Genomic DNA, 23,813 nt, shown 5'->3' on the forward strand with positions numbered 1-23,813 from the left:
AAAATTATAGTGAAAATGTACAATCTCCAATAACACAGTGGGTATTAATATTTATATTTGTTAAGACGTGCGTTGCACGTGCCGCTTACTAGTTTTGTGAAAGGAACTCCTTACGACGGTTTCCACACATTTCCGGGCAGAAAATTCTCGGCGCTCCTCAAGTCAAATAAGTTACACGTACGTACGCTCCATCCACAGCCGTGTACCGAGCCGCTGATGACCGAGGGTTGCGAGTGACCAAGACCAATATATGGCAGCAGCAAGTGGCATCGACGATCGATCACTGGAATGGACAAGCTGGCAGACCCTACGCCTACGTTGCGTACGTATCCGGAGGAAGGAGAAAGCGAGAGGCAGCAGCAGCAAAGTGGCGGCTATCACAGGTTCACGGTGTACAATAATTCTACTGGAAAGGGGATGGAACCCTGACCTGACAGAGTAAAAATATTGTTTTGCACATTGCTTTCGTGCGTGCGTGTCATGTTTGGTGCGGTCATCCACTCGAGGAAACGAAAGAAATGGCGCGCGGTGCGGTGCGGTGCGGCGGTCAGGTCCGTCATGCCCCGGCCTCCCGCCTTACCGTGTATTACGTGCGGTGCGGATCACTTGAACGTACTTTTGACTCCCTCGGAACAGTCAGAGCTGCATGGCATGCGACGGTCGTACCTGCCCCATGGAACTCCCTGCCGGTCCGTTTCATTAACCGGCCGGCGGCTATAAATACGGGCGCACGCCGGTGCGCCTAACCACAGTTCACAACTCAACACAGAGCCACAGAAGAGCAGCATCAAGAGACGAGCGGAGCAGATAAGGCAGCGACCTCCCAGGCTAACACCTGTAAAGAGAATCTTTGGTTCAGCAGCTCTCCTGTACGTGCCTAGTTGAAGCTCGAGGGCACCGGCCGGTAGGAGGACACCAGCATGTCGCCCGTGCACGTCCCGGAGCTCAGCAGCGGCGGGTCGGGGTCGGGGTCGCTCACCCTGAACCCCGTGCAACGCGCGCTCACCCGGCTGTCGTCGTCGTCGGCCCTGACGCCCAGGTCGCCCCCGCCGTCCTACGGGAGCATCGTCACCGTGCTCAGCATCGACGGCGGCGGCGTCCGCGGCATCATCCCTGGAACCATCCTCGCCTTCCTCGAAGAGAAGCTCCAGGTGAGCAATTAGCTTTTGCTCCCGTTGCACCCATGGTAGTTACTGCAGGTGCACCAGTTCTAATGGCTTTCTTGCTATTTTCTGTAGGAGCTCGATGGGCCGGACGTGAGGATCGCCGACTACTTCGACGTGATCGCCGGGACGAGCACCGGGGGCCTGGTGACGGCCATGCTCACGGCGCCCGACGCCAAAGGACGCCCGCTCTTCGCCGCCAAGGACATCAACAACTTCTACCTGGAGCACTGCCCAAAGATCTTCCCTGCCGTCTACGGCGGGCCCCTGGGCTTGCTCAGGAGCATGAGGGGGCCTAAGTACGACGGCCAGTACCTCCACTCCGTCGTGAAAGAGCTCCTCGGCGAGATGCGGGTCGGCGAGGCGCTGCAGAACATAGTCATCCCCACCTTCGACATCAAGCTGCTCCAGCCCACCATCTTCTCCAGATACGACGTACGTGCATCATCATACATATGCATGGGCTCGTCGATTAGATGTTATTTCTCCATGCTCATGCTTACGTGAGACGTGAATGTACAGGCCCGGAACGACGTCTCCAAGAACGCTCTTCTGTCCGACGTCTGCATCAGCACGTCGGCGGCACCTACTTACCTCCCCGGCCACCACTTCGAGACCAAGGACAAGGATGGCAAGCCCCGGGCTTTCAATCTCATCGACGGAGGCGTTGCCGCAAACAATCCGGTGAGTGATAGATAACTGGTTTATGTCTCAGTCCCTTAAAAAACACTCCAAAGAATATAATGGAATTCTCATGACGTCCATCTACTACTGTGCTCTAATTTGATATATGTTGACATTGGATACATGCAGACAATGTTGGCCATGACGGACGTGAGCAAGCAGATCCTGCTGGGCAACCAGGACTTCTTCCCGATCAAGCCGGCCGACTACGGCAAGTTCATGGTGCTCTCCCTCGGCACCGGCTCCGCCAAGGTGGAGGAGAAGTTCGACGCCGCCGCGTGCAGCAAGTGGGGGGTCCTCGGGTGGCTCTACAACCACGGCACCACGCCGCTCATCGACAGCTTCAGCCAGGCCAGCGCCGACCTCGTCGACATCCAGGCGTCCGTGCTCTTCCAGGCGCTGCGCTGCGAGAAGCGCTACCTCCGCATCCAGGACGACGAGCTCAAGGGCGACACCTCCTCCGTCGACGTGTCCACGCCGGAGAACCTCAACAGGCTCGTCCAGGTCGGCAAGGCGCTGCTCAAGAGGAGCGTGTGCAGGGTGAACGTCGAGACGGGCAAGACCGTGCCCGACCACAATAGAGGCACCAACGAGGAGGAGCTAGTCAGTTTCGCACGGATGCTCTCACAGGAGCGCAAGGCCAGGTTGCAGAAGAAGGGAGTCAACGTCCCACAGTAAATAACATTGGGTGGTTAATAGTAGCATGTAGCTAAACTCATATTATTACGTGCAAGGCAAATATAGGATAAGTCAATAGATGGTCGAACCACGGTAGGCTAGAAATATTGAACTGCCAAAGCTCAGACTCACATAGGTCTGGAAACAAGTTGTATAAGTGGGAGAATGAAATAAATAGCCAACTATTTATTGTGGGCACAACATGAAATTTATCGGCCTATATTGGATCCTAGAAAATACACATTGGCTCCCGCGTCACTCTGCGGGGCGACATCTGAAACCCAGCCGTTCCCGTCCACCGCCGAAGAGAGCTGACATGCAATCACTGCGATACTGCAAAATTTGGCATTCGTCATTTTAAGAATATAACCCTTGTGTGTGACAAACATGCATAGGTAGTCATCATTGTAGGAGTAATCCTTGTATATAAGGAACTCATTAGGCGGAAATTCAATTTGGCTCCCGGGCCCAAATATTTTTTCAAATGTCAAAAAAATCAAGACAAATTTTTTATGTGATTTTAGTCACACCAAATGCTACATGCAAATTTTAAGGCAAAAAGGTTAAGCACTTTGGCCTGTGCACAAAATAAAATTTGAAGACCAAATGTCACCTAAATTTGTTTTTTCTTTTCCCAGACGAAACACTACCACTCCATTTCGCATAAATTTGTCAAGCGTTTTTTCTTTTCACAGACGAAACACTACCACTCCATTTCGCATAAATTTGTCAAGTATGCTTGCGACGCTAACATCTACAACAAATATTCAGATTTTTTTTGATTTTTTGTTACCCACTCGGTATGTTTGCTGTACCAAGATGTACCAATAACAATAAGTTGAAGGATGGGAGATAGGGTGGACGAGGATCAAGACGCGGTAAGGGCGAGGCAGCTAGAGTTCAGTGGGAGGAGAGCATGTTTCTAGTTTTATATGTTGGGCAGTGTCAGCGCATGGTAAACCGAGAAAAATCGGTTATATAAACCAAAAAAAAGGGAGAGGGGAGCACGTACGTGGGAGCAGACGAAAGAGATAAGCAGAATAAACATATGTGGGAGGACAGACGAAGACACAGGCGAAAGAAAATTTACACAAGATGAAACATTTTCATCTTTTTAAGGTAGTATATACACTATTTTCTTATAACAACGAGGACATTTCTTCTAAAAAAACAAGGAAAATTTTCAACAAAAAAATAAACTCAAGTCTTGTCATGAATATGAACCAGGCCATTTCATACAGAAGAAAATAAGAACTAACATGTATTCCTTCACCAACTCATTCTAAAAGTGATGAAACCTACAACCGTAATCTTGTTTTGGATAACCAAACATGGAGCATTGTTCCCATTCAATTTCGGGTCCCTATAATGTATATCCTGTCTGCATTTGTGCACACGAATGTGCCTAAAAGCATAAACTCTTCATAGGAGTGCAAAATCGGTGATATCTCTCAAAGCAATCATCATGATTCGATGGATTGACGAGAGAAAATATAGTTGAGCGGAGATGGGAGACAAACATATGGAGCATACAGCTATTTTAAGTATGGCATAACAGGTTCAGTGGCTCCATTCTTTTGGGTTGGTTCCTGTTAGACTTCCTCCACCTGTAAACACAATTTTCACAATTCATCATTCATTCACCAGTAATGGTTATAAAACTCACTGAAAAGTATATACTAGTTTTTTTAGCTGGAAATGTAGGATAGTTGCAAAAGTAAGCAAACAGATGTTCAACACTATGGCTGCAAATGGTAATTGCTGGAAAATCCACATTGGTATTATCAGTCAAACTATCCAAACTTTACTACAAGCACCGTTTCAAAATGTATGGCCAATTTTATCAACAAGATTAGCGATTATACAAGGATCGGTCTAAAGTATAGATTGCATTGAATATGGTCCAAATAAATAGAGAATATTATATTTTTGGTCCCTCAAGTATCCCATTATTTCCGAAATAAAAGACCATGCAATTTTTAGTCTGTTTCTAGAGAGGAGGCCTACTTAAGTATCATCAGGACAAGTTTGCATAACACTTCCGAAATGGTAGCAAAAGATGTATGTTTGTGAGAGAAAACAGTTCATTAGGAAGAACTGGATCAAACATGAGGTTGAATGACCGACCTGTGGAAGATTCATTAACTCCATAACAGCTCTCTTCGGAGTTAGTTCATTATCAATTATTCGTGCAACTGCTGTCAGGACTGGCAGTTTGACGTTGTACTTCTGAGCTAATGCAATGACAGCGCCAGCAGTTGACACACCTTCAGCAACCTGAAGTGACAGACAATATACTACTTACTAACCATACAGGTGATATCTCGAACCAATAGAGGGGAGTGTAACAAACCTGATTCATTGAATTCAAGATCTCATCAAGTTTCTCGCCTGAACCAAGACGCAATCCCACATTTCTGTTCCGTGAAAGATTTACAAAACATGTAAGCATGATATCACCTGAGCCAGATAAACCAGAAAGGGTTGTTGGCTTTGCTCCCATCTGCAAATTAATAAGTTGATCCTTTAAAACAGTAGTTTTTGGTTTCATAGATAATACAGTCCAGAAAATAAACTACTACTGCACACCTTTGTCGCCAACCACCGAATTTCAGAACAGCCTTGAGCAACAAGGGCAGCCATACAATTATTTCCAAGATGCATACCTTCAACTATACCTGCTGCTATTGCAAGAACATTCTTAAGTGCGCCTGCAATTTCTACCCCTGTAACGTCACTGAAGCATCACAGTTCACATTTAAATATTTTTTGTAATATTTGAATGCATCGCTATGAATCGATGCAAAACTCTAACAGTATATCTCATAATTCATCTTGCCGGTCTGAAATCTTAAAACAAGCATAATAAAATTAGATAAGATAGCTTTATCTGGAGAAGAAATTTTTCAGTGTGCCACATCATCTGAAGATACTACTCAAAACCCAGTGTGCTATATCAGCTGAAGCTACTGCTCAAAATCCACCACTACGATGCATAGTAGCCAATGGATTGAAATCCAAAGCGGGGGGGCTACATGGCACTCCAACACACAGCAGCTTCATTTTCTTTTTGTGAATACGGAAGAGATCTTCATATCATTCCATTCCAAGAAGGAAAAGTTTACACTGCCGTCTTACGGCTCTACAAACATAGCAGATTCTTGAACACGTTTGCAAGAAAACACAAGCAACTGCTCTAGAAAAATTCAAAAGCCTATTCTCTAACTACATGAAGCAAAGCAAGTATACATCTGACGAACCACACTCAGAAAGGAGTTGCTCTAGGCTGGACAGACACAGGTTAATCGAATATACCTCTGGTCGACCATTAGCTACTGGCTTCGCTATCGTGGGCGTCTATTGTGAACCTTGATTCACAACGGGATAACTACGGTGCTGAAGATAGCCAGATGGCATGGCTGTGAGCGATTGGGCAGACATAGGTTTAGATGAGAGAATAAGTTGGGGAAATAGATTGATTGTTCTTGCTTTCCTCAACCCTAGATACGTACTATGTTTATGCAGTAGAGCTTAGGCCTTACTAACACAACTGGACTCCTTAGACCTATGCTAATATGAACTCCTTAGGGCAACTCCAACGCGGATCACCGAAATGGACCTTTGTGGGTGGTTCACGACACATATAGGGCTTTTTCTTCCTTATTAGTTATTTGTATAGTCCTTCCTTCTCCCAATATGTCGTATGGTGGTAACCCTTCTCTTGAGGTGGTAAGAGATCTTCTGGTGTCCTTGGGGTGTCTTGGGCTTTTGGGGTCAGTCTTGGCGTCGAAGGGAGGCAGGCCGATACGTGAACTGACTTATCACTCCCACTCATAAGGGACAAGGATCAAGAGCGCCACTTCAACAATTCTGCGGTTATGGGAGATTTGTGCTCTCTAGGTCCTAACTGCGGGATCACATGGTCGTATACTCGTATTGTATCCCTTAAAGATAGGTACCAAACTAACCGGGCGAGGACTACCGATATAAGGGAAGTACTGACCCCCGCCAAGGGGAGGGAGATACACGGGACCACATACCCTTAACCTAGCCCAGTAGATAGGGAAGCTCTATTATAATCAGTTGTGTTCATCAATAAAGATGGGTAGGCAGGACTAAATCTGATTATTAGTCCAGCTGGGCCGGGGGCCAGGCTTGCAAAAGCCCAACCTTCAAACTGCAAGCCCAAGCCCGGCCCGAACGACACTTCTCGTCACCTCCACGTGTAAGCCCGGCTTGAAGCTTGAAAGACCAGCCCGAAATCATGAAAAACAGAAGCCTGAGCCCAGCCTGAACTGCCTTTATGGCTAGAAAATGAAGCCCAAGCCCAGCCCTAATGCAAAGCCTGACCTGACCTGGCCTGGGTTTTTCGGGCCAGGTTGTCCATGCCCAGGTCTAGGCAGGACGTAGAGCTATTACCCATCTGGGGGTTGAACCTGGGTAAAACCACTGTGTCAGCATCATCGCCGACGAGATCCCTTTGGGCACCACCCCTCTTTACATTTGTTCCACGACTACCTTCAGATCGTAAGATCGATGGACTATTATCCGTCACACAACCTTAGATACATGGTATGCTTATTACTACTCCCTCCGTCCCATAATGTAAGACATTTTTGCAAGCTATATTAGGTTGTAAAAACGTCTTGCATTATGGGACGGAGTAGTAGATGCTTAAGCCTTCCTAATCAATCGGATTCCTTAGACCTATACTAATATGAACTCTCATCTTGACACCTAGCCTATGGAATCTGGAGGCCGACTCCTTCTCTCTGTTTGGGCTCCCTCCTGGTAGTCCACAACACTTTCCTACATGAATAACTAAATCAATTGTCCACAGGTGGGCAATATAGATCCCCTTATGCAAAAGAAATCTCAGTTGTTCATAGTAAGTTCCTATTATTTAATTATGCAGTAGCAACTAGTTTTGTGGCTAAGACAATACTGCGCAACCAAACAAACAATAATCGTGGTTATGACATGCATGCTTTTGTACACGTTTTGTGGCTGAAGATTAAGCGTCTAAAGGTGAAGTATTAGTTATAACTACCTTGATGTGCTTATCCTCAAATTTGAAGACGCTAAGAGCTGTTGAACAGCACTTGCCAGCTTTCTGTCTTTGGATGCCACCACCATAGCTGCAATATTAAGTTGGATAACTGTATAGCTGTATTTACAAACAGATTCCAGAAAGTGCTTGGAAAGCCAAAAATTCTTCAACATAGCAACATGAACCAGACAACTTAGTGTCACAGGAAAGCACAAGAGAATATGACATAAAACTTAACAATATGAGAAATGATCTTAACTAACCTGTTGGTAGTTTCTCCATCAGTTCTACTGCAAAAGAAGGTCCTGACAGAACAATAAATGGTTGGCGAGGATTTCCCAGTGCAAGAGGAATGATTTGAGACATTGTCCGAAGGGTGTTAAGTTCCAGCCCTTTGCTAAGTGATATGAATGGCAACTTTGGATCAACATATGTTGAAATACTCCCAAGAAAGGATGAACTGAACTGCCAGGAAAAATATCAGACTCCAAAAAAGAAGAAACCCTCCTGGAAACCACAGTGCTTCATAAAGAACTGTTAATACCTGAACAGGGACAGCGTGGAAGCAGAAATTAGCTCCTGCTAAAGCTTCACTAGCACTAGTTGTTGCAACAATATTTTCTGGCAAGCTGTATTCTGACAAGTATTTGCTGCAGTGGAGTGAAAGCAGCATGTTACATACAAAGTTTGGATGGCTGTGTGCATCAATCAATCGAATGGTTTGCAATATTCTCCTTACGAAACTAGCCTCATCATAACAATCATCGAGAAAACACGACTAAAACAGACCCTCTTGGTGAGTTAGTGTTAGGCAGATAGTAAGGAAAGCAACGAGGTTACCCACGAGTTGACATGGCGGTCGTTGATGGAGCGGCAGACGAGGTCATCCCGGAGCAGCATGGCCACCTCAAGGTCGGGCTTCTTGGCTGCCACCTGCGCCGCCATCGCCGTTCCGAACGAGCCCCCTCCGAGGACCACCACCTGCAGTTTCCTCCGACGATCAGATCCCATCCCACAAATAAGTTTGCGGCGCCATGGGTTGAAGCAAACAAGAGTCTTTCCGTCACCTTGCGCGTGGTCTCGAGGACGTCGCTGCGGTTGCGGCTGCGCCAGGAGCGAGACCACCGGACGAGCTTCTCCCACGCGATCCGCACCACGCGGCGGCGGTCCTTCCGGCCGCCGCGTGGGGCCTCTCCCTCGTCCGTCTCGGCATCTGGCGGCGGCGCGTCGGAGGCGGCGGCGCAGATGGGTAAGCCACGGTGGCGAGCGGTGGGGGTGCGAGGGCGAAAGATTGGGGCGGGGGGAAGGAAGGCGGCGGTGGCCATGAGAGCGAGCAGCAAAGGGGGAAAATGGAAGAATGGGAGGTACAGCATTTTGCTATCTTATCCGTTCCCGCCCCTTTCTCGGTTTCTCGTTTGTCGCTCTGCTTCATCTCAAAACGCCCGCACGCATGCATCTCGACCAGCTTTTGCGTATTTAAATACTCCCTCCAAATACTTGTCTTTTTTTAGCATCAGTACAGACACAAGTGTTCATATACATGCGCATACACTCACCCCTATGAACGCAAGCACGCACACCCTACCCCTATGAGCCGGCATATCATCTTGAAATTTACGAAGTCACCGTAGGCACCTCGTCGTCGACGGGAACATCTCCTCCCACTGAAAGCGCATCGCCGGAAATTCTGAAATAAATTCAGAAATAATGCGAGCACCAGGATTTGAACCCTAGTGGGTTGGAGATACCACTGTCCACCTAACCAACTCAACCACAGGTTACTTGTCCTGAAAATAGATATAAATGGATGTATTTGGAACTAAAGTACATCTAGATACATCCATTTTTGGGACAAGTATTTCCGGACGGAGGGAGTATATTAAACCAACTCCAGTCCTTTTACCAATTAACATCTTAGAATATTTCACAAAACCATTATCGCCTAGCTTTCGATTTTTTGGAAATATATTGGCAGATGAGTTAGTTGTTGTTATACTTATTTCGTTAGTCTCCTTAGTAATCCCTATACTGGTCATGTTTCTTGAATTATTTACAATCGATATTCAAGCTCTTATTTTTGCAACACTAGTAAGCGTGCACGTACAACGCACATCTCTCAAATATAGCACTTGCCTTTTGAAATCTATTTATTTTTTATTGAGTTGATTTTTATTTAGTTTCTTTCCACCTAAATAAGGTATCATGGGCCTAACTGCTAAAAAAATGGCATGTTTCTTGCAGAAAAAATTGATAGCAAAAGCGTGGAAATTGAGTTGGGCTGCATGTTTGTGGTAGAATCGGTACAATTGATGGATGACTATTTGGATCTGGATGTGGCAGTAATTATGAAGTGTAAGCAATTTGCGATGGACTTCACCAAAATATGCTTTAAGCATTGCTTCCGCGAAGCAAACCAAGTTGCTGATTCTCTAGCCATTTTTTTTAGTAGCCGATCTTCTAATTGTTGGAAGATTCGATCCCAGACTTTGTTTCTCGTCTCCTTATAAATGATATGACCATTATATGAGAAATATAGTCTATTACCCATCAAAGAAATGTACGATTCACACAAGCTACCATTTTTTAAATCGACAAAGCATGAAACTATATTATTATTATTAGTTTCCAAAAAAAATACAATTCAATCCCAATTTGAAGCAACAATTAAAAAACAAAATATTAAGAAACACTATACCTATTTGTTCTCTGATAAAGGTCCACCTATTTATGCGTTGGCATAGATATTGTTTGTTGCTTCACTGTTAGTGAACTTCAAAATTTGTACCAAAATCGCTTACGTGGTTCCATGATAGTAACTTACATTTCTATAGCTTCCTAATCAGACATAGATTATTGAATAAAAAATTATGCAATTGTCTTTAATAATTTTAAATTAAAATTTAATTGCCAATGGACTCTTTATATTATCACAACCTTTAAAGCACGCTTTGACGGCCTGACTTGATTAATAAAAAGACGGAGAGACCCGTGGCCACACACACCACTGACACTCTCATCTTCCTCCCTATCTCTCTATCTCTCTCACACGGACAAAGTACAAGCTGCGCCTCCGCCTTCCCACTGCCTCCCGTCGCTGGCGCAGGGACCCTCCCCCTCCCTTGCTGCGCGCTGCTTTGGCAGGGACCACCCCTCCCCTGCCTCCCAGTCCCCACCGCTGCTGAGACGCCGCCCTTCCCTTGCATCTCCACCTCCATCGATGGATGGAGGCGCACACTTCAGCTCCACCAGATCCTCGGTTGCGGACTCGACGCGAGCGATGGAGGGCTCTGCAGCGCCTAACTCCTCCTGCGGGAAAAGACGCGGAATCGGAGCGAGCGCTGATGAGCGCCAGCGAGGACGCGCTGCTCCGGTGGGTTGGGCGTATCGCGAGCCTCACCGTGTGGCCAAGTACGACGTGCTCCAGAGTGGAGCGGTCGACGCCCTCCCCACCTCGCCCGTGTCTGGTATTTCGTCATCCGCCCTCTATTCGGTTCAGCTCTGTTCCGCTGTGTGCGCCTTGACGCCGCCGCCCTAGCCGCAGCCCCACACCTCGCGCCACGGCCGCCACAATCCCATGGCTTGGCATAAGTGTGATCTAATAATTCAGAAATGTTTTTCTGTAATCAATTGCTCATGCAATTCTATAGGCTGTGGAAACTGCTCTTTTACACTGGTACAATTGCAGTGTTAAGCTGTAACTTATTTGTAGTTTATTCACAATGAGTACATAATATCTCTATATAATGCCACACCAAAAAGGCATATTTGATTAGTCTTGTTTGGTCGAACATTCTCACATGTAATTCTGGATGCTCTAGCTGATCTGTGTTCTCATTTATAACAAGATGCATTGTTGTATATCTGAACAGCAGGTTTAGTTCTGACAGAAAAAGCAATAGGGCAGGTACAACATGAAGTTAGGTTCTAGTGTTTTATATACAGTGCGGGTACATCTTCCTTGCTTAGTCTAATTGTGATTGTCAAGTATTCCTTGATTGCTGATTTTTTTTTTTGTGAAATCTTCTTGTGCATATATGAAGGGAAGCAAGCTTGGATTCACTGAATGATGTGTACACACCAAGTGCGCCTCAGTTTCATAATAGCAAGCAACCCCATTCTGAGGTATGTTCTCTTCGCTTGCAGCCTTTTTAAGAGTTTGATCTCCTCTGATGGTGATGCTTGATAAGTGGTCTTTATCGATGTGCTGTCTCAGAAAAGCGCTTTCTCCAGCGATTGATAATTGTAGCTCTATATGCTTGTGTTGCTAACATTAGAAGCAACTGGACAACCATTTGGTTCATAAACTCAAACCATTGAACTTTAAAACATCACCTTCCGCATCTGGTGTGTATCATACAAGAAAACTTCGGCAAACCAACATTTAATTATTTAAACAGAAATTCACCTTGTTAAGCACAGAAGTGGCACTTGGGAGTATGCATTTGAGAAACATGCATGCATAGTACCCAATACCAATTGGCAGGCCAACATATAAGAACAAATTTTGCTTAATTGTGTTGCAGATATTTAGAGAAGCATGTATTGATTTTTATTGGCACAAAATGATTTGTCGTAGATTGTCATAGAGGTCCTTTCATTCAAATGGCCTAAAAGTAACATAAAAATTTGGTAATCCATTGGCACAAATGGACTGCATATAGTACTCTCAAGTCTGCAATACAATACCAATTGGCAGGCCAATATTCATAGAAGCATGTACTGAACTTAGGTTGTCGAAATTCAGAGAAGCATGTACTGGATTTAGCAAGTAGAAATTCAGAGAAGCATGAGTGAAAGAGCCGAGTCTACCTTTTCCTGGATGTTGTCTACCTTTTCTGCTCAGGGTCTTGTTGATCCAGAACTTGTTGACTATCTGACTTTCATGCTACAAAAGATAGGCATCTCCTAAATTATGTTGCTAATTCTTTCGTTTACCCAAGTTGGATGTCAGTCCTCCCAATTATGCGCTTACTTATATAACAGAACATATCATTAGAGAAATGATCAGTGTCATGCATTCAGTTTAATGCAAAGCACATAAACTCTATATTATAGGCCATTTTATTTATTTCACTCGGTATATTAGGAAATAGGAGCACAATTGTAGTCATGTTATTTTTGTACTCTTTGTATTTCTGAATTTTGACCCAAATCTACCATGAGGAATCTGCCCATGAACATTGAATGATGTCCATCATTTTGGTCATTATTAATTTTGTTTTCGCAAGTGCAGGTTCTTCTGATCATGGCACTCTTAATAATTGAAGGGGAGAGTTGGTGTTCATGAAACCAGATTGCTTTGCTTGCTACAGAGTATGAGCCACCAAGATTTGTTTCCCGTGAGGCGTGAGCTGGCTTCCTACGCCCAGACGGTGGCTTGATGTTAAGGTAAAGAAAAATCTGATCAAAGTTAGTACCTGATCCAAGTTCGTTGGCTTGTGGTGAGGGCCTCAATGTGGCAACGGCGGCACCCTGTGCTCGCATCCGTGGGTCAGTAGGGCAGATCTGCAGGCGGCCACGGCGCCCTGCCCTGACGTTCGTGGGGCAGCAGAGGTGGAGCGGACGGTGGCGCCGGAAATCCTTGCTGGCATCCATGGGGCAGCAGAGGAGAGCGGCAAGCAGCGACAGCGGCCTGCGCTCGCGTCCTTGGGGCTGTAGAGGAGCGGACAGCGGCGGCTGAGTCCAGTGTTCGCGTCCATTGGGCAGCAGAAGAGGAGAGAATCGCGGCAACGTCGATTAGCGCTCGCGTCCATGGGGCAACAGCCAGCAGAGGAGGAGCGGCGGGCCGGTGGCGGGGATCCGCACTGGCGTCCGTGCGGCAGCAAAGGAGGACAGACAAATTGTGATTGTGAGGGCAGAGAAAATTACGGGATTGAAATCCCCTATCCCCGCTAATTGAGGACGAAGGGTTGCGGTGGGCAGTCTGCTCCGGCAGAACATTTCATCTGGATTGTTCATTTGTGTGGCAGACCCTTGATGTAATATGGACCGCTAGATGTGATTTAATTGAATTGATCGCCTCTAGTAATCCTGTGTACACTTTGTGGTGTGTTTGTAGGGGAAATCATGTTTGCTTTTTTAATAGTAGTATAGATATAGATTAGCCGCAACCTATATAGGTGAATCCATGGAGGGTCATCATTGAATTGACTAGTTTTAGAAATAGTACTTTTTTTGCAGCTTAGCTCAATTTATGCATGGTTTCAGCTAATCAGCTTGGTTGCAAAAAAAGAGTAAAAAATACGTATGAATATACAGCCTAGAGTTGTAGGAGAGATAATATAATAGACTATATTATGGAATTTTCAAAGTATATATGCATTAAGGAGGGTGGAGTTAGGTCATTTTATTATTATCCAAATGGTACCTTCCGATTCTTGTCTAGAATCCTGCAAACGGAAAGTAAACCAGAGAAAACTTTTGCAAAATTTATAGAAAGAAATCCTGCAAACTTTGCAGGTGTCTGGACCACCACCACGTATGCAAAATTTTCTTATAGAATTTTCCTTTCTTTTTATAAGTTTTATCACTTTAACTGAGACTCGAACTGAAATCTAGCCACACCCTTTTTAGAAAGCACTTCAACATTAATTTTTGGACATCATGAATACTTTGTTGAATTAACTTTTGCAATATTTTTCACTTTTCAAAAAAAGGTAAATACTTTTCTCTACTACTATTAAAAGAGCAAACTTGAGTACCCCTAAAACCACACAACAAATTATACACAAGAGTACCAGAGACGTTAGATCAATCAAACTAACCCATATCCGACAATCCATATTACATCAAAGATCTGCCGCATAAATTAACGCTCCAGATTAAATGTTCTGCCAGGCAGACTCGACGCACGTCCTGCCCCCCGCGATGTGCGATCCACCCCAGGCAAACAGACCGCCGCACATCACGCCGCTAAACGCATCATCCTCTGCCCCAACTGCGCCCCGCCTCCCTCCCCACCGCCGTGCTCCCCCTCTCCGCACGGACGCCCTCCCCGCCTCCGCTGCCGCCCACGCAACGGACGCCATCATGGCAGTCGCCGATCCGCTCAAGACCCAAAAGCCCGTCGCGAGGACCTAGAAGTCCTCCATGGAGCTTAAGCCGCTCCCTCCGGGCCTGCCGCACCAAGGAAAAGCGGATCGAGTGGGGCGCGGAAGGAGCCGAGGTCGGCACGCCGCCGTCGCGTGGGCGTGTCGGCGGCGAACAGGGTGTCCCCAAGAACCGGCCGTGGGTCAAGAAGACGGTGATGTTCCCAAATCCCACATTCGTCGCTCCCACCTCCGTCACCGTGTACGCCTCGCCGTTAGCAACAAAGAAACTAAAGCGGTCCTACAAGACTAGGTCCCCTGTCAATCAAGGTCGCGCAGACCTCGCACAAGTTCCTGGTGGCAGCATGATGAGTGGGCTCAAGCAGCAACCCGGCGTCAGCTTGACGGCGTGGACTATCAGGATATCATCCTGATGCGTGCTGATCAATTCAATCGTGGTGAGAAGATGAGCTCTGCTATACTCAAAAGTGTGCACCACAAAGAAACGAGAAACTCTGAAACTATACATGGGTCAGTGATCTATAGATTTATCTTTCAAGAATACCAGCAGTTGGTTTCGTTTCAAACTAATTAGGTAGATATTTGTGCAAGTTTATAGAAATTTGTCATGCCTAGCTAGCTGCTCTAGCAGTCAGTTGAATCTGTGTTTGGGTCAATTTTTGAGGTTTGGTCTGGCACAACTATATTTCAACGGAGGTAGGTGACACTCATGAGACAAGAGCACTTCACAAGGGCTATTATAGCAAAGAAATCGCTGGGTCTGCAATTCTGGATCAAAGGTAAGCTCTTCTTGCTTCTTCCATGATCAATTAGGCTTTAAAATAACTCTTTCCTACATCATGCTTGAAATACTAAAGATGTTATCTGCAGGACACAGAAAAGATGATGGAGTTAGAGCTTCCGTACAGCAGAGTCTTAGGTAATTTATGTTCTGACCATGTTTTTACTGCAGAACCAAATTATGAATGCTTAATCGGAGCTATTTCTCACTCAGTTTCCTCTAGGTCTCTACCAATTATTGTTTTTCTTTTGAGGTGAATGCAGCTGCTGGTCACACTTTAACCACACGTCAATTGTAGGAGTGGTGCGGCGCCATCCTGTACCACAAATCATGCGAAGAATGATGGGTGGTGTAATCCTATGCTAGCTAGAGTGCTAGACTGATTTCAGAAACTCTTGGAGCTCATCTTTTGGCCTGAAACACCAAGAACTAACCTGCCACAGCAGTGACTACTGATTAATACAATGGAGTTCATTTGATCCATCTGATAAAATACCTATTGGGGAATAAGCGTGAAAAGTAATCACCCACTCTTTCCGGAGTGGAATTCAGGTATGCCTGCTCATCTATTTATTTGACTGTTGTTATAGATAGATTCATCCGGGTCTGAAATGTTAATGGAGTTGTTTCATTCCTCACACAATCCCTTTCAATTGGATCAGTTCTCCTTTTTGAATTACTCTATATTCCATACATATATGTTTATTATGTTCATCGAGACTGCAAGACATTTATTTTGTTGATATTACCTTCAAGGGAACATGGTACCTACGATGCAGGAGGACTATTGGAAATCAGTTTTAAATTTAATCAAGTGTATACTTCTCTTTTGTCTCTTCCGCAGCCATGATGTTAAGAAGTTCAGTGTAGGCAGGAAAAAAAATCTTGGTAAGCTATAATCTTCTAATCACAGTCTTACTTTTTTTATTACTCTTGTTAGTGCTTCCGTTACTTTCTACTGAATATGTTCAATGGGCTAGGGAGTGGACCTTCCATGCAAACTCAAGTGATAATATGTGCATGTTGTGTTTTTAGTCCTGTAAATTTAATAAGCCAACACCTTTCATTTAAACAAAGTCAAGATCACACATCTATTTTTGACCTAGAGCCATTTCATTGCCAATAAGAGCAGCTTTTGCATGGTAATTGATAGCTCTTCCTCTCAGGTATGTTCTCTTTTTAGCATAATCATATCCCAGTGTGTTGTATATTCTTTTCTCCAATGAAGGTCTGTTGCATGACCAATTCATTTCTCCCTTCTATCTGATTGCCAGACTGCTGACGACTTTTCGATAAACTGTCTGTCTTTTTCGACTGGCCATTAGTTTCTGAAATTAAGGTACTGTGATTTGGGAGGAATAGATGTGTACACACTATTGTTAATTGCAGGAGGGTGATTTGTAATCTAAAGCCTAAAATCTCTGGATTGGACGGCGACGGCGCATCGGCGTCGCTTACTTCTTGAAGACGCCGCCTTGGGAGCTCTTCGTGGTCAGTTTGGTGCGGTGGTGGTCTGCCAATCTTCAGTAGTGTCCCTGCTCGGGAGTTGCGGTGGGCTTTTGGGTCTTGGCCAGAGACGGTCGCGATATATGGGTTTCCTACAGAGGCGAGGTCGCCACAGATGTTGTCCTATCCCCCGCAACTGGTTGGCATGTTCATGCGTGCTCGGGGGTGAGCTGCTTTGCCGGCCGACGGAACGACGTCCTTTGATCCAGGACGAGAGGGCAGGGGTGCCCTCTCCGGAGGCTGCGACAGGATAACAGGTTGGCCTTGGGAGGGGCGGAGCGTGGCTTTCTTCCGGCGACGAATAGCTTCCTTGTCGCAGTTGCGTTGATGGCATTATCTGCGGCCGTCGTGGGCTTCAGATCCTACGGATCCTTCGGAGCTCGTTAGTTGTTCCATAGTGTTTTGTATCCGGTCGTGTTTGTCTTTCGTTTCTTATGGTATTGCCGTCTGTAATGTCTGGTTTGCTTTATTATTTATAAAGCGGGGCGAAACCCTTTTTGGGTAAATATGATAGAACAATGGATTACATGGTTGCTTTTCAAACCTATTCAGGTTGGTGGAAGTCGTGAACTTTATATTCATATTAGTTCATGTATTTGTTTACTGGCGGTAACTATTTCATCTGATGGTATTGCTATCGTGTCATACAGAACAAGTACTCTGATGATGGCAAGAAGCATAATGTTAAATGAACTGGGTAATGTTGAGGTTGATGATAGCATGCTTGTGTAAGTTTTTACAAGCTGTACATTATATGGATGAGATCATGAATGTGGTATGAAAAAATGTCTGTCCAGTGTACAAAGACATGAAACTGGATTCAGAAATAAGAAATAGTCGCTTCGACGACAGCGGTGGCGGGCACCGTGGCATGGACGACGGTGATCCCCTCGGCGGCGGCGATCTGCAGCAGGTCATGCTGGCTCTGCACCAGGCTCGCCGGCATGAATTGACCCCCTTCCACCGCCCTACGCCCCACCTGCTCGGCGTTCACCTCCGCTGGCGCCTACTGGCACACGAACTTCACCAGAATTCACTTGCAGGAGATTAATGTGTTTGGGGAACTATATATTGAAAAAGTGTGTATTTTTGCAAGAGAATATATAATTGATGTAACATATATGAAAGATGGTCTGATATTTGGATTAAAGAGGCATACTGATTCATCTTTAAAAAAAGGCATACTGGTTCACAAAGAATAATATTTCTAATTTTCTGGATGTTTGATACAATGTACATTTGTGTTAGACGTGCATTGCACATGCATGCTTACTATAGATTATCCTATACATTTCCTTTATTAACACAAATGGCAATTCTATAATCTGTTAGGCATTACATCTCTGTTTTGCGCAGGAAACTTCAGAAATTAGGCTTTTCTTTGTAAATGTCTTCACGACACTGGGTTGGCTTCTGTTCCGGTGGTCACAGAATACTCATGGGATTTCATTTGAATGTTTATTCTTCAGATTATGCTGAACTAAATATGAGCTCAGTGTGGTGTTTGGTTTGAATGGTGAATTTTGTGCGGTGTTTCTGCAGGAGTTTTTTAATCTAAAGCAAGGGTGAGCGCCAAGGAAGGAGGCGCCGCCACGGGCGACGGTGGCGGGGTTGGCCGCTGGCGGCTGCAATATTTAATCATTGTTGTCAACATTGGCACACAGGATTTAGTGGAAGGAAGGGTATGTCTTTCCCCACTTGTTATCCTTTCTTATAGGCTATGATGTAGTGTGATTGGTATGCAAATGTTACAGAGCTCTGAACTACCCTTTTCGCAGTAACTTAAATCATGACGTCTCCCTTTAAGTATGTCATATCCTGTATCGTGATATTAAATATTGTTGTGATGAATTGGAAGGTAAATTTAGGTACCAAATACTCTTATCAGTCAATATTGTTTAAGGCCCAAATTTTTTATTGAACTTTTGGTCAGTTTCAAATATTCGTTCACGATATTCAGAGATTAGTATCATGCATCTGCTATCTTATTTTTGCCTTTGTAATCGTAATAGATGTCTCTAGCTTCAGTATGCTGTTAGTGCACTTCCACTTCCTTCAAAATGATTTTTTTGTGTCGTAACACTTTAGATTTGGAGGAAAAAAGAGAGAGGCTGAACAGAAAAAAAACCTTATGGAATTGAGCGCAAAAGAGGGGGGCACACACAGTTAAAATGTTGTGGTCTTAGTGACATCAAGAATCTGTCATAGTTATTAGCTTTCGCTATTCACTCGCCGATTAGCCCATGGTTCAGCATCAGCTAACACTTTTTTGTGCTCCAGTTTTGGGCCATCAGATTTCCCTGAGAATCAAGGGAAAGGAAGAGGAAAGGAAAATGTTGATACATGCTCTGTTGCAAGTGTTTATGTCGCGCAGGTTGGTTCAATCTATCTTATTTGGGTACACAACAGCTTATATTTTTAAGAAAACTCAAGAACACACTTCTGTGATTTGTTGTGTATTATGTTGATAGATCTGTGGTTAGGGAGCACACTTGGATTACATGTTTCTCCTTTCGGCCCGCTTGCTTGTTTGTTAATGTCCATCTTTTTTGAACTATCATGCAGAAACTTTAATCTATTGTGCAGAATACATTTCTTCAGAGAAACCGTTGGTCGTGTGCAGAATATATTTCTTCAGAAAATGTGTTATTGTGCAGAAACTACAATGAAGTTGTTGGGGAGAAGATCCAGTGAACTCGGCTACATCGGGTTGGGTCAAAGTTACTGGTACATTTTCCTGATCTGCATCCTATCTCAATGTATTTCTGTTAATAAGCACATTTTCATACTTTGAAAGCATGTCGTATAATTATCAATAATAAGGTATTATGGGTTTTGTACATATTCAGGTCCTTCGAACGGTCTATTGTGCGTCGAAAGTCACGTTCATCTCTGGCAAATTCCACCGTAGCCTCGGTCGTACATGTGCTTCGATCTATTTTCGTATTCTTTTCTTGGGTGTTTGACAAATGCTTCACAAACTAAGCTCATGTTAAACATGCACAACTATGTAAGATAGTTTCACCTCTCTTATGTACTTGCAGATTGACATGCATTGCCAATTTGTATTGTTTCTAAACTGAAAAAATGATGCCCTCTTGTTCACCGATTATCCATGAACTCAAATGATGCCCTCGTGTACTTCATTGGCCTTTCATATGCTGGTTGTGCACACATGGCATTAGCTTGTCCTTTTCTACTTTATTTGTTCAGTTCGCTGGAAATGGAAATACCGCCTGAAACTTTTATGCACGTGCCACCTTCGATCTTCAGTACCTTAATATGTCTTGTTAAACTCCTACAAAGGTTATCATAAACCATAACCATCTAACATGCATTGCACTCTGACCCGATGTAGTAATTCGCAACAGCAGTGCCACGGTTCAGTTCAGCATGGGGACCAACTACCTCTACAATGTCCACTCCTATTGGTCTCTGACCTGTCAAACAAGAAGAGATGGTGCAGCTAGCTGCTGAAAAGGAGATGACCGTGGTCCTATTGACAAGAGGAGATGACGAAGACGCAGCAGACCAAGCCTTTGCGTTCTCCAGTCTCATGCACAAGGAGTTTCGCAAGATGGCCAATGTTGTTAGGAACCAGGTCACTCGCAACTACTACATGGCTGACTTGACCAAACCCGCTCTTGCAAGACTTCAATTTACTGCAACCTGGTAAATTTTTTTTTGAAAAGGAGGTTACTGCAACCTGGTAAATGATGAGTATAATGAATGATGCGCTCATTACACTGGTTGTGCGAGTAGGTTCAACATTTGTACCGCATGACTATGTTTCCAGAATTGATTGGGACATTCCCCCTTTTCTTTAGAAATGAATGGAAATTTGCACTCCCTCTATGCCATGCCTGCAAGCATGATTACTCATTATACCCATGTTCATTTTTGGTTATGTTTTTGAAACATGTATATCATTTATGTGTGTGACCGGTGGTGTCCTTTTAAAAATACATATTGTTGTGCATCGATTTCTTCATGGTCGTGCCTTTGTCTATTTTTTTTAAAAAAAATCATAATATCAATGTAAAATTTATATTCACATGACTTGTTCGTCGACAAGGATTCGAAAAGGATTTGGTCCACAAAATTGTGATATACTTTTAAAAAATTCCCCTTGAACATTGTCAGTTTACTCATGATCGACAAATATGTTCACTAAATATTGCCTCATGTTAGCACACTATTATATTTTTGTTCATTGTTTTCTAGAATGAATGATGATTTTTTATATGATAATACGTGCGTTGCACGTGCACATTTACTAGTAGAATTAAATGACAAATACATTAAAGTTACTAGGAACGAGTATATCTATTATTCTATGGTTGTGATGGTATGCCGTGGTTTGGTTTGGTTTCATACACTTGTTGTTTTCATGTTAAGTATGTACAACATTATTCTTTGGATGGGAGGATCAGGTTAATTGTTGAGAATATCATTCTTTAGACGGGAGCATCGCGTTAATTCTGAAAAGTATCATTGAGCGTTGGATGAGACAGTTATGTTAATTATGAAGAATATCATTCTTTGGGAAGGAGAGTATCATTATTTGAACGGAATGATTGCGTTAATCATGGAAAGTATTATCGAGCATTGGACGGGAGGATCACTAGAATAGGTATGTCCCTGTTGCAGCGCACCCACAATAAGTGCCTAAATGACCGCTTATGGTGGGGTCATGAACATAAAGAATACTTGAACATTCATTTTAGAGGCCATCAACATATTTTTCCTAAAGTATATATGCACATTTTGCCTACGTTGTAAATATATTTGTGATTCTAGGAAGACATCTGTCGCGAGTAGCCCCAACATTTTAATCAATATGCACAATTAAATCGAACAAATCTTGAGAGTTGTACAATCAAATTAAGGAAACAAAAAAAAAACAATCATCACTTGCCTATGAAAATGGTTATTAATGTGAGTTTTAAAAAAATGCTTATTGATGTTTTTTTTTCTTGTAGGCATTTTTACAATATATTCTTATTTTTACAGAATAAAACCATCTTTTTAGTATAAAAGTAAAATCAAATGACATACTATACGTTAGGGGCCACGTAATGACCTGCCAGGCGGCAAGCCGCATGTCGCCTGCAAATAGGCAACAGGCCAATACAAGCCCAAACAATTCAGCAAGCAAGCCGAATACAAGCCCAAATCGGGGTCCGGCCGCACGGCGCTATAATAAATTGCTCGTGCTTAAAGGAAAAAAAAAATCAAAATCAATTGCTCGTCGTCTCGATCTGAGAGGTGCCCCGAATCCGACCTGTGCCAGCTATCATGGAGGATACCACTGCTACACACCGCTATCCCGCCTGGGTTCTCCTCGAGGAGGATGCCCGCTACGACGACAGCGAGAACGCCACCACCGCGGAAGCCAGGACGAGGGCCGGCCACGTCGTCAGGATGACCTTCTTTCTCGCGGACCCGCCGGTCGTCTCCTACTTCTGCGTCCACGGCAGCCCCGAACTCAAGCGCGGGGACTACTCCCTTGAGCCCCGGGTGGTTTTCTCGGAGAAACACCTCGTCCTCCTCCGCTTCGCCATCGGCCCCCGTAGCACCGTGCACAACGGCAATCTCTCCGAATACTTCGCCTACAGGGCCAGCCATGACAAGCCTTCGCTTAGGCGGATCCCGACCGCCACTCGCCGGCCGGACAAGGCTAGATCGTATCCTGCCATCTTGCCGTTCGCCGACGACGATGACAACTTCCTCGTCGCCGATCTTGCCCTGACACCGACCTTGGGGGACTATGTCCTCCACACCTTCTCGTCCAAGACGAACAAGTGGATCGCCAAGCCGCTGCAGCTGCAGGCATCTCCGGCCGTGATCGGCGACCTGCCCAGCCTACCCCACAAGGTGATCGCGCTTGGAGCTGACACCATAGGCTGGATCGACCTCTGGCGAGGCATCGTCGTCTGCAACGTGTTCGACCCGGACCCCGTTCTCCGCTTCATCCCGCTGCCCAAGCCCGGGTTCAACTTGCTGCGGGAAGGTGACCCGCGGCCATGTCGTGACGTCGCCTTCCACGATGGTTTTATCAAGTTCGTCGAGGTGGAGCATTTCGAAAGACCCGCTAGTCCTGACAGCGACGACGAGACGAATTTCAAGACGACCGCTGATCTTGACGACGAAGATGTCATCAATGATTCGCAGCTCTACTTCAAGAACTATGGCCATCTAGTGGAAGATGAACCCAGTTATGTCTCTGATGGCTGGAAGATACGGACATGTCACAGGCATGCTTCTTGGGACCATTGGCGCAAGGGTCACAGCGTCCATGTCGACGACATCTCGGTCAACAACCCGATGCACCGTATGGTGCTGCCTGGGCTGTGGGATGGTGGCGCGCGAAAATACACACTGAGGAGTCTGACGACAGTTTGCCCGACACTCACGATCCATGGTGGGGATGTTGTTTACCTTATTCCTATGGTGGAGGTTGGCAAGGGCTGCCTGCTTGGTGTCGACCTTGGCAGGAAGACGGTGGAATTAGTTGAACCATTTTCTGATGGGAGATTTGGTTTGCACCTTGCCCTTGCATGTACATTCTCCGGCTATCTCAATACAACTCCAAGGCATGTTTTTTCTTCTGACTTTGTTCGTCTATTTTCTGTTCCCTGAACGGCTGAACATATGTACACAGTGAAACGAATCTGTCAAACTAATTGTATGCTTTGCCCGACAGCATTTGACATCTTTGCTTTCTGATGCAGCTAGCTTCAATTAAGTGGAGTACCTGTTCCTTTGGTTTTCTTTTTCTTTAATCTACTAGCCAGCACTGTACACTCTGTAGAGTTTTCTCGTACTAGTTTCTAGAATTCTCTGTAACCTTATTTTGTAAGTCCCCCTAGTGACTAGAGGGAGAACAGGGTACTAGATGA

The 23,813-nt window shown here is 44.8% G+C and overlaps 2 protein-coding genes and 2 long non-coding RNA genes across 13 annotated transcripts; 3 read left to right on the forward strand and 1 right to left on the reverse strand.

Moving 5' to 3' along the window:
- The first annotated feature begins 808 nt into the window (after positions 1-808).
- On the forward strand, positions 809-2,737 carry LOC119291561 (patatin-like protein 2). The gene is made up of 4 exons (XM_037570341.1): positions 809-1,151; positions 1,239-1,598; positions 1,686-1,847; positions 1,977-2,737. Exons 1-4 carry the CDS (start codon positions 921-923, stop codon positions 2,523-2,525), a joined length of 1,302 nt encoding a protein of 433 aa, XP_037426238.1. The 5' UTR covers positions 809-920; the 3' UTR covers positions 2,526-2,737.
- A 1,001-nt stretch (positions 2,738-3,738) lies between these two features.
- On the reverse strand, positions 3,739-9,015 carry LOC119291562 (glycerol-3-phosphate dehydrogenase [NAD(+)], chloroplastic-like). Of its 2 annotated transcripts, XM_037570343.1 has the most exons (9): positions 8,643-9,011; positions 8,420-8,556; positions 8,120-8,225; positions 7,839-8,040; positions 7,576-7,663; positions 5,115-5,262; positions 4,879-5,028; positions 4,653-4,802; positions 3,739-4,132 (listed from the first exon to the last, which is right to left on the reverse strand). In XM_037570343.1, the coding sequence occupies exons 1-9, from the start codon at positions 8,946-8,948 to the stop codon at positions 4,118-4,120; spliced, it is 1,302 nt and encodes a 433-aa protein (XP_037426240.1). In that variant the 5' UTR covers positions 8,949-9,011; the 3' UTR covers positions 3,739-4,117. The 2 variants fall into 2 exon arrangements, with proteins under 2 accessions (XP_037426240.1, XP_037426239.1); XM_037570342.1 differs by lacking the exon at positions 3,739-4,132 and having other exon boundaries at positions 4,183-4,802; positions 8,643-9,015.
- Positions 9,016-10,580: 1,565 nt separating this feature from the next.
- Positions 10,581-13,599, forward strand: LOC119291563. The gene is made up of 2 exons (XR_005142505.1): positions 10,581-11,697; positions 12,809-13,599. It is a non-coding gene; the product is annotated as an uncharacterized LOC119291563 (long non-coding RNA).
- Positions 13,600-15,339: 1,740 nt separating this feature from the next.
- Positions 15,340-20,709, forward strand: LOC119291564. Of its 9 annotated transcripts, none has more exons than XR_005142512.1 (10): positions 15,340-15,403; positions 15,495-15,543; positions 15,704-15,957; positions 16,162-16,293; positions 17,562-17,639; positions 18,454-18,593; positions 19,192-19,285; positions 19,569-19,638; positions 19,761-19,921; positions 20,270-20,709. It is a non-coding gene; the product is annotated as an uncharacterized LOC119291564 (long non-coding RNA). The 9 variants fall into 9 exon arrangements; XR_005142513.1 differs by having other exon boundaries at positions 16,185-16,293; XR_005142514.1 differs by having other exon boundaries at positions 16,250-16,293.
- Positions 20,710-23,813: the final 3,104 nt, after the last annotated feature.

The sequence above is a fragment of the Triticum dicoccoides genome, chromosome 4B (assembly GCF_002162155.2).
Source record: "Triticum dicoccoides isolate Atlit2015 ecotype Zavitan chromosome 4B, WEW_v2.0, whole genome shotgun sequence".
NCBI lineage: Eukaryota > Viridiplantae > Streptophyta > Magnoliopsida > Poales > Poaceae > Triticum > Triticum dicoccoides.